The 10,589-nt window shown below is 42.7% G+C and overlaps 1 protein-coding gene across 6 annotated transcripts in view; it reads left to right on the top strand.

Moving 5' to 3' along the window:
- The first annotated feature begins 10,108 nt into the window (after positions 1–10,108).
- Positions 10,109–10,589, top strand: part of MTMR6 (myotubularin related protein 6) — a 28,502-nt gene continuing 28,021 nt past the window's right edge. For 4 of the 6 annotated variants that reach the window (XM_073794971.1, XM_073794970.1, XM_033843451.2 and 1 more), the window contains exon 1: positions 10,109–10,314. In XM_073794971.1, coding sequence (XP_073651072.1) covers positions 10,291–10,314 — 24 coding nt within the window. In that variant the 5' untranslated portion in view covers positions 10,109–10,290. The remainder of the gene's footprint in view (positions 10,315–10,589) is intronic. The other 2 variants (XM_073794969.1, XM_073794968.1) reach the window with 1 other exon arrangement.

Raw genomic sequence — 10,589 nt, 5'->3', positions numbered from 1 at the left:
GGTCCTTCTCTACGAGCTCAAGCTCCTACTGAGGAGAGGGTAAAGGATAGCTGACAAAGCAGGCTTGGAGGGCAGCCGTGGAGAAAAAGAAAGTTGCTGCCCACTTCACCCCTGAAGAGCCCAGGGTTCAGTAAAGTGGTTACACAGAGTAGGGCACGACCGGCCACTGTATAGACCAAAGTTGAGAGCGGGTGCAAATGGACAGAAAGAGCAGACACATATGCCCCTGGGGTAAATCACCAAGATTCACTTTCTAAAGGATTCAGAGAGAAGGTCACACAGTTAGGAAAAGCAGAAAAATTACAAATAACTTTCAAGACAGAATAAGGGGCAAGCTTCCAAACCCTCATATCCTGAGAGAGTGAGGTTCACATTGACCTGGAAACATTATACTAGGTCTCAACTTCAGCATGAGACTGAAGCAGCCCTGTACGTGGCCTAACCTGGAGGTATGCACGTGGCTGGGCCTCCTCAATCACAGGTTATAGAATACCAACTATGATCACTGGGATACAGTATGCAGTGCACTCAGTTAAGAACGCCTGATACACACGTACGCACAACTGTTATTTATAGAATGTATTAAGGCCAGCTGCTATGCTTAACGGATCTGGGTTCATTATTTCACTTAACCAAAACAAATAACTCGATGGAGGGGATAAAGGTAAGCATTGCTATTTACAGAAAAGAAAACCAGGAGTTGGAGAAATTAAATAATTTTACTAGATTCACAGTTAATAAGGGGCAGATAGGAGATCTGGATTCAAACAGCTTTGATTCCAGAAAGAATTCTGAGCATAGGCTTCAGCTTCTGCAGTAATCCACCTAAAAATAAAAGCTGAGAAATGCAGCCAATTCTTGCTCTTTTAATGATTTATTTCTATTTAAGAAACACCCAGATTAGGAAGTGTGATTGCTTTCATAATATCCCATTAGACGGTAAGCAGTAAATATAATTATAAAAGCATTAACATTTAATTTTAAAATATGAAATGTTTTCTCACATGACAATCATAGCATCAGACATCTCTTGTATATTTTATAGGGGAACTCAGTGGGTTTTTTAAAAAAAAAAAGTGTAAAAAGAAACACTAAGCATTAGGGAGAAATGAATGTGGAAGACTGATTCCTCATTATTTCAAACCACCATGATTGTTTACTTACTGCTTTTTGTGTATTTGTTAATTTTTGATGCAAAAAACCCTCCATTTTTAAATGCAAGGTCAATTAAGAAAATTATATTTTATTAAAGTCATCAATAACTAGTATGTTATTTTAAGTAGTCTTTGTAGGCACATATAAGGCAAAATCTAGGTGTCTCCTAGAAGTTGGATAATAAAGGAAATTATAAATGTATACATCAAGACAAAATTAAGCAAAGCACAGATGTTTTAAGACTCCCTCCAAAAGATAGCATGGCTTCCAGGCTACATCTTGATAGGAACTTAGCAGACCAGGTGGCATTTCTAAAGAAATGGGGTCTCAGCACAGAGATGTTCAGAAACTAGACTGGGGATATGTAACATACCCCTGTAATAATGAGACATCAGGGCTGCCCCCAGAGGCTTTCCTGGCCCAGAAACACTGCTCTCTTGTCTTGTAGTTGGTACATCACAACTACAGATGGGTTTACAGCTGCATCAGGATCTTGGCTGGATGACAACAGCCTGTCATATCATTTAGGTCATTTCCCTTGCCCGCATTCATGCTAAGTAAGCTTCTCAATGCAAAGTGTCCACTTAGCTTTATAGGAAGAGAATACGCTGACCCTCACCGCTGTCCGCTTTAACGTGTGTTTCTCATGGCCAATGATCAAGCTGGTATTTAGATATTCACCAGTCTGACTAACCCTAAGAGACAGAACTCTTCTTGGCTGGCTGGCCTTCCCTCAGGTTAGCTTGTAAGTCTCGAGGACTCCTCCGTTGGTACTGTAACTGGATTAAGTGACCTGTTTGCGTAAGTAACGTGATAACGACAGCAGAAAATACTTACTCTGGTAATTTTTACTGATCCAACTTTTTTAGGGAAGGTTAGAATTTAGGGACACTGGTGCACATACAGGTCCTCTTAAATTGGACCCTATGCTTTATGAACATTCGTAAGAATAAAAATGAGTCTCAGTGAACAAAACTCTTCTCCTTTATAGTGTCTACTCATCTCCCTTGAGTGAACCCACCCCTTCGTAGTGACAGAGGAATTGGGGCTCTTTGTTATGTTGTAGTTCTCACCAGGGGGAGAGCTAGCAACAGAGAAGCAGATGGTCTGAATCATTTGCATCCTGTGTGTGGTGTCCAACTGGGGCTTCTACTCAGGCTCTGCTACTGCTGCTAACAGGACATCTGTTCCCAGGGCTCCTTGTGTCCATTCCCATGCACAAGACCTTCAAGTTGTGATGTGCAAGATCCCCAATAAAAGTGCCACATCGCCACTCCATGATTCTGTAGCAATCCTGGCCAATTATCAAGCTCTCCAACAAAGATTGTTCTCAATTAACATTTTACTACTTGAAAGGATGATCAAAGATGATCAGATATTAGAGGAGAGTTCTGACATGAAAGTCAGAAGCCAAAACAACAAACCTAGAAAGAAACCTTGAGGGAATGGAGATAATTTGGGAAGCAAAAACAAACAGTCAAACAAACAAATACCTTATGTACCTAGAGAGATGAGATCCACAAAATCAGAACAAGGTGATAGGAAAAGAAAACAAACAAACAGAAAATGTATATAAACAAAAAGAACTCTTGGGGCTCCCCTGGTGGTGCAGTGGTTAAGAATCCGCCTGCCAGCGTAGGGGACACGGATTCAAGCCCTGGTCCAGGAAGATCCCACATGCCGCGAAGCAGCTAAGCCCGTGTGTCACAACTACTGAGCCCGCGAGCCACAACTACTGAAGCCAGTGCGCCTAGAGACCGTGCTCTGCAACAAGAGAAGCCACCACAATGAAAAGCCCACGCACCACAATGAAGAGTAGCCCCCGCTCGCTGCAACTAGAGAAAGCCCGTGTGCAGCAATGAAGACCCAACGCAGCCAAAAATAAACAAATTTAAAAAAAAAAAGAACTCTTGTTAATATTCCAGTAGGAAAAGGCTTACCTAAGGCCCAGATCTTGGATTCTAATATCATTCTTCAATAAAAGAACCAGAGCTCTTTGGAGAAATAGTTAATTCTAAGGGCTGGGGTGGGAAAGATGCAAAATGAGGTGGGAGCTTCTTGTAGCTCCAGAAAGTAAGGAAGTGCTAAAAACAAACAAAGAAAACCCCCAGTACTGATGGGGGTATGTCAAAGGGACAGAGGAGCCAAGTGAAAGAGCTGCTAATGGCCAAAACGAGAACAATTTGAGCACGAAAATAAATGAAGAACTATCAGAATATAGCCTGAAGTATAAAATGAATATTCTTGAGCCCATACTGATACAAACAAATGATGGAGTAAATAAGAAAATGGGAGAGAACAGAAAATTTTCTTGTGCAGAAGAATTTCAAACAACTTATGTAGAAACTCAGCCCTCAAAGATGGGGTGTATAACTCCTTCCTCCTTAAGTATGGACTTTGAAGAGTGAGCTCCTTTGAGAGAGGAGAGGATAGAAATGGGGGGAAATAGTAACTTTACAGTGGAGAAACTTGACAAACACTACCTCAGCCAGGCGATCAAGGTGTACAACAACAATGATAAATCGTATTGACAATATGACTTGATATTGTTATGATGTGATAAGAACGGCATTTTATCTGTCTGGTCTTCTCCCACAAAGCCCTTAACCCTGGTCTAACTATGAGGAAAACTTTAGACAAATTCCAGTAGAGGGGCATTCAACAAAATATCTGACCAGTATTCCAAAAAACTGTCAAAATTGAGTTTTCTATTCTGTAAACAAAGTACATCTCTCCATTTATTTAGGTCTTCTGTGTGTGTGTGTGTGTGTGTGTGTGTGTGTGTGTGTGTGTGTGTGTGTAATATCTATCTACCTATCTATGTATCTATCTTTTTAACTCTCTATCTCTCCATCCATCCATCCATCCGTCCATCCATCCAGGTAATTTTATAACACGCTCTGTAGAGATCTTATACACATTTTGCTAAATTTATTTATTGATATTCTTTTTAAGCTGTGACAAATACATCTTTTTAAAATTCCATTTTCTCCTCATACTAACTTGGAACTTCTGTGCTGTTTCTATATTTTAGCAGTTACCCTGGAAATTAAAACGTATGTAAATATAACTTTTTAAGGCTAAAATTAACAAACACTCCTACTATCTTCCAAGAGAATACAAGTATTTTACAGTATTTTATCTCATGCCTAACTCATATATTTGAATTCTTTTCTTTTTAAACTTCTTAAAACTTTATTAAAATTTTGTGCCATCAATATTTGTTTATATTTACTAATTTCTTTACATTAAAAAAACTTCAGGGCTTCCCTGGTGGTGCAGTGGTTGAGAATCTGCCTGCTAATGCAGAGGACATGGGTTCGAGCCCTGGTCTGGGAGGATCCCACATGCCGCAGAGCAACTAGGCCCGTGAGCCACAACTACTGAGCCTGTGCGTCTGGAGCCTGTGCTCTGCAACAAGAGGCTGCAACAGTGAGAGGCCCACGCACCGTGATGAAGAGTGGCCCCCGCTTGCCACAACTAGAGAAAGCCCTCGCACAGAAATGAAGATGCAACATGGCAAAAATAAATAAATAAATAAATAAACTCCTACCCCCAACATCTTCTAAAAACAAAAACAAAAAACTTCATTTCTTTTTTATCTTAGATCTTCCATCTGTGATCATTTTCCTTATCCTTAAGTATACTTTTGAATAATTTGCTTTAATATGGGTCATGGCAAACTCTTTCAGTCTGTATTTTTTGTTTGAAAATGTCTGGGTTTTTTTTTTTCCATTTTCATTTTTTGAAAGATAGTTTGGGAAGAGAATTCTAGATTGTCATCGTTTTCCTTCTGCATATTGAAGATACTATTCCAATGTTATATGGCTTCCTCAGTTGCTGAGAAGTCAGCTGTCAGTTTAATTGTTAATCAACTGGGGGTAATTTGTTCCTCTTCTAGTCTGGATGATTTTAAGCTCTCCAGTTTTGTCTTTGGTGTTACCATAGTAAATTCACCATAGTGATTCTAGTTCACTTCGGTGTGTCTAGACATGGATTTCTTTTTATTTATTCCTCTTGGAATTCGTTGAGCTTCCATATTCTGTGGATTGGTGTCTTCCATGCATTCTGAAAAATGTCAGGTATTATATTATCTTTGCCCCAGTCTCTCTCTCCCCCTTCTCTTCTTGTGAAACTGTGGCAAGACTTACGTTAGATCTTTTCATGCTATCCTCCATTTCTCTTAACTTTTGTTTCCTATTTACAATCTTTTTGTCTCTCAGTGATCCTTTCTGGGTAATTTCCAAAAGTAACTTCCAGTTTTCTAATTCTTTCTTCTACTGTGTCTAATCTGTTAAACCCATTCAGTGGGTTTTCCATTTCAATTTTTGCGCTTCATTTATAAAAGTTCTATTGGGTTCTTCTTCATGTCTGCTCATTAAGACACTGTTCTTCCCATACACTGCAGATATTTTCATCATGACTCATTTCTTTAAACATAATGAGCATTGAGCATAATTGTTTTATAAACTAAGCCTGATAGTTATAAAAGCTCTTATTGCCACTCATGCTGTTCTTGCAAATTATCTCTTGAGAATTGTTTCCTTGTGTGCTAGTTATCTTTTATTGTGACTAACAATTTTCCTTGGAAAGCTAATTGTAAGAATTATTTAAAACCTATTGTAGAGTGGCATTCCACCCAAAAAGGATTTGAGTTTGCTTTAATAACATTCCTAGGCACTACTAATCCCAAACTTTTAAAACTATATTCACAACTTGAAGTTTTTCTGAAAGTTCTTTAGGTGGTATGAATCTAGGTTGCAAATTAATCTAATAACATTTTTGTGGTTATAATATTTGCAAGACAGGAGATTATTGCCCCCCTGCTGTTTCTTAACGTCAAGGTGAATTTCCCACAGTATTCTGGGCATTGGATTTGTTGAGTTTCCTTCTGGCCCAGGCTTTATGTAGGGAGAGTCCCCCATTGTACTTCCTCCATGGGGTGGGCTCTAGACTTTGACTTCTGGACTTTAAGTCCTGTGAGAACATCAAAACAGGTACTAAATTTACCTGGTTTGGAAATGGCCCTCTTGCAGGAATTTCCGTATCCTGCTTACCTTTCTGGGTACACACTTTCCCTTATATTTTGCACTTGTGAGTCCTCACTCTCTTCTCAGTTACAGTATAGGTGCTTTACAGGATTTGATTTTCTATTTTATTTTAATATATTTTATTTATTTATTTATTTTATTTATGGCTGCGTTGGGTCTTCATTGCTGCATGCGGGCTTTCTCTAGTTGTGGTGAGCAGGGGCTGCTCTTCATTGTGGTGCTTGGGCTTCTCATTGCAGTGGCTTCTCTCATTGTGGAGCATGGGCTCTAGGTGCATGGGCTTCAGTAGTTGTGGCACGCGGGCTCAATAGTTGTGGCTCATGGGCATAGTTGCTCCGCGGCATGTGGGATCTTCCTGGACCAGGGCTCGAACCTGTGTCCCCTGCATTGGCAGGCGGATTCTTAACCACTGCGCCACTAGCGAAGCCCTGATTTTCTATTTTAGATACTATTTTAGTTTTTAAAAAAAGCAGAGTCATTTCCTAGCCTATCATATTACCATAACTGAAACTTTTATATGGATTTTGAAAAACAAATCGATATAGAATAGTATTAAGAATACAGAATCTAGAGTCAGGCTGTCTGGCTTTATCTCATGAATCTAGGCTTTATCTGCTGTGTGATATTGGGCAAGTTACTTAACTTCATTGTGTTTCACTTTCCTCATCTTTAAAATGAGGAAGGTGATAGTATTTTCCCCATAGTACAGGTAAAGCACTTAGTACTCTTTCTGCCACCTGGTAATCATTTAAGCGTTAGTTATGATTATTATTACCCTTCTATGAGAATTGGTAAAAGAGACAAAGTGAGAAATGATAAGGGACGAGGGAGATAATGTTGTGAGGATAACGTGTTTGGGGATGTGGAATGGAGAAAATGACAAAAATCTGAGGGAAAATAATACAAAAAGAGGTTTTACCAAGGAAGTCTTGATGTATGTTATGCAATATAATTCACCCTTTTCTGCTTTTTCAGAAGATCTTCTGGAAAAGACTTGCTTTAGTTTTCAATTTTTTTTTTAGCCGGATTTGTGTCTTTTGGATGTGATACTGTACGAGGCTGTTTTCTAGGTCGTGCAATCTTATCCTCATTATGTATTCCCCGTGAGTATCTCCATTGCTTTGAAAATCTGTCTGAAACATAGCCTGCACTCAAAACAAAGCAACACCAAGACGACTTGAATAAAATAAATGAATGAAACACTGGCAAAATAAAACATAAATTTTAATTAGAAAAGAAAACCTAGAGGGTAGAGAGGTCTTTGTAGCACCAAACATAGTAAGAAAGATGATGTAAAAATGGTGATGATGTTTTAAAAATAGCATTTTGTAGTTACAACAGAGTGAAGCGGCTTAGGACAGAACACTTGGAGAACATAGAGCAGGGCTCCTCCGCCTCGGCACTACTGAGGTCTTGGGCTGGATAATTCTTTGGTGGGTGGTTGGGTGCGGGGTGTGTCTGGTGTATTTTAAAGTGCTCAGCAGCAGACCCAGCCTCTACCCACTGGATGCCAGTAGTACCGCCCGACACACACTCCTAGTTGTGACAACCAAAAATGTCTCTAGATGTCCCAAATGTCCCCTGGGGGCAAGATCACTCCAGGCTGAAAGCACTTCAGCATGGCTGAAACAGAGGAATTATAAAAATCACCTGTTATCCTAACCATCTAAAAATGTTAAGTATTTCGTTGTTGTTGTTGTTGTTGTTTTTTGTGGTACGCGGGCCTCTCACTGTTGTGGTCTCTCCCGTTGCGGAGCACAGGCTCCGGACGCGCAGGCTCAGCGGCCATGGCTCACGGACCCAGCCGCTCCGCGGCATGTGGGATCCTCCCGGACCGGGGCACGAACCCGCGTCCCCTGCATCGGCAGGCGGACTCTCAACCACTGTGCTCCCAGGGAAGCCCCAGTATTTCGTTTTAAATAAATAAAAATGACCCAACACACTCACATTGAACCTACCATTCTATAGCCGCTTTATTTTTCACTCAGTAATTCAGCATCAACACTTTTGTTATGTAATGTTCCTCTACAGCATAACTTGTTTTTGAAGTGTGAGTACTTTCTAATAAACTAATCTTAGCTTCTCCCTCCCGCCCCTTGTTTCACTGTTGTCATTAATTTCACTTATATGTAAGCATTTCACAGGGTACAGAATTCTAGGTTGGTGGACTCCTCTGTTAACCCTTTATTTCACTCCCCTCTCTTCTTGCTTGCTTTCGGATGAGAAGTCAGATCTGATTCTTTTCCTCGCTCCTCTATAGATAAGGGTTTCTCCCGTCCCTGCCTTCTTCAGGATTTCTGTTTGTAATCTTTGATTTTCTATGGTTCGAGAATGATTGTAGTTTTTCTGGCATTTATCCCGCTTGGTGTTCTCTGAGGGTTTGGTGTATGACATTAATTGGGGGGAAATTTCCAGTCATTATTGTTTCAAATATTTGTTTCTGGTCCTTTCTCTCTTTCCTCCCCTTTAGATATTCCCATTACATGTATGTTACACCTTTTGTAGTTGTCCCACAATCCTTGCGCATTCTGTTCTGTTTTTTTCCAGTCTTTTTCCTTTCTCTTTTTCAGATTCGGAGGCTTCTATAGAGGTATCCTCAAGCTCAGAGAGTCTTTCCTGCGTCACATGTGTTCTACTCATAAGCCCATCGAAGGCATTCTTCATTTCTCTTGTCGTTCTTTTTACCTGTAGCATTTCTTCTTGGTTCTTTCCTAGAATCTCCATCTCTCTGCCCACATTGCCTGTGTGTTCTTGCATTCTGTCTACTTTACCCAGCAGAGCCCTTAGCCTATTAATCCTAATTGTTTTAAATTCCCAGTCTGATAATTTTAAAATCTAGGCCATAGCTGAGTCTGGCTTTGAGGCTTGCTCTTTCCCTTCAAACTGTGTTTTTGCCTTTTAGTATGTCTTGTCTCCTGGATAGTCGGACACTATGTGCTGGGTGAAACGACCTGCCCGGCACTGGTTCCCAGGGAGGTTGCTGCTGGTGGGTTTCTGCTCCCATAAGGTGTTGTTCTCTGTACTTGCCTGTCTGTCTGTCTCTCTCTCTCTCTAATTTGGGGGTCAGTGGTTTGCCCTGTGACCTCAGTTCTCTCCTAGATCTAAATAAAGTTGCTGATTTTTCAGTTTGTTCAGCTTTTACTTTTAGTCACATAATTTTAAAATAAATAATTAATTAATTTTTGGCTGTGTTGGGTCTCTGTTGCTGTGCGCGGGCTTTCTCTAGTTGCAGCGAGCGGGGGTTGCTCTTTGTTGTGGTGCACGGGCTTCTCACTGTGGTGGCTTCTCTTGTTGTGGAGCACAGGCTCTAGGCACGTGGCTACAGTAGTTGTGGCACGCAGGCTCAGTAGTTGTGGCTCGCGGGCTCAGTAGTTGTGGCGCACAGGCTTAGTTGCTCCACGGCATGTGGGATCTTCCTGCACCAGGGCTCAAACCCGTGTCCCCTACACTGGCAGGCGGATTCTTAACCAGTGCGCCACCAGGGAAGTCCCTACTCACATAATTTTTAAGGTATGCTGATATCAACAGTGTATGGACATACCACACTTTACATAACAATCCCATAATATTGGAGATTGTGATGGATTCAAATAAGGCTACAATAAATGTATCTGATTATTTCCTTAGAGTAGATTCTTGTGAGAAGAACTGCAGCTCAGACAAAAGACGAAGTACTGAAATTTGGTGTCACCCTGTCTCGCCCTCACCCACCGAATTCTCTTCTCACAGCACGTCCACACGACCCTGTCCACGGGGGAGAATTGCCGGCCAGTTTCCCAGGAGAGGACCGCGCTCTCTCGGGGATTGGAAGGCCTCCACCGACAGGAGGCGCTGTGGTTCTCACGGCGGCCCCAGGCGGTACCGTAGCCGCTCTCTCAGCGCCGCCGCCGCTCTGCCCACCGCGCAGCGCCCTCTCAGCGGCCCCGGTTTGCGGAAGTGTTTCCAGGAGACGACGAGCGAGTTGCGCGTGCGCGGTGGGCGCGGCCGGCTGGAGGTGGTGCCTGCCGGGTCAGGGGCGCCGCGGCCCGGGATATCCGCTCTATGGTGCGCAGGTGCTGCGGCCGCCGGCGGACGCGTCTTCGGGATGGAGCACATCCGTACGACCAAGGTGGGCGCGCGGAGGGCCGCTCGCCGCTGGGCGGTTTGACTGGCGTGGGCGGCGGGACGCGGTTGGCCGGCGGACGGGCCGGGGACGCGGAGCGGCCTGGGCGGGCGTGAGGCGGGGTTCTGGTCCGGAGTTGGGTGCGGAGGGTCTGGGGTCCGTTCCGTGGGGCCGGCGGCCGACCCCCAGCGCTGCGGCTTCCTGGGCGGAGTCGGGGCTGCTGCGGCCTGGTAGCCCGGAACACACCTGGGCGCCGGTGCACCTCCCCTGCTCGGGTCCTG

Source organism: Tursiops truncatus, chromosome 18 (genome assembly GCF_011762595.2).
Source record: "Tursiops truncatus isolate mTurTru1 chromosome 18, mTurTru1.mat.Y, whole genome shotgun sequence".
Lineage (NCBI taxonomy): Eukaryota > Metazoa > Chordata > Mammalia > Artiodactyla > Delphinidae > Tursiops > Tursiops truncatus.
Note: the sequence above shows the minus strand (reverse complement) of the source record. Positions and strands in the feature narration are given on the sequence as shown.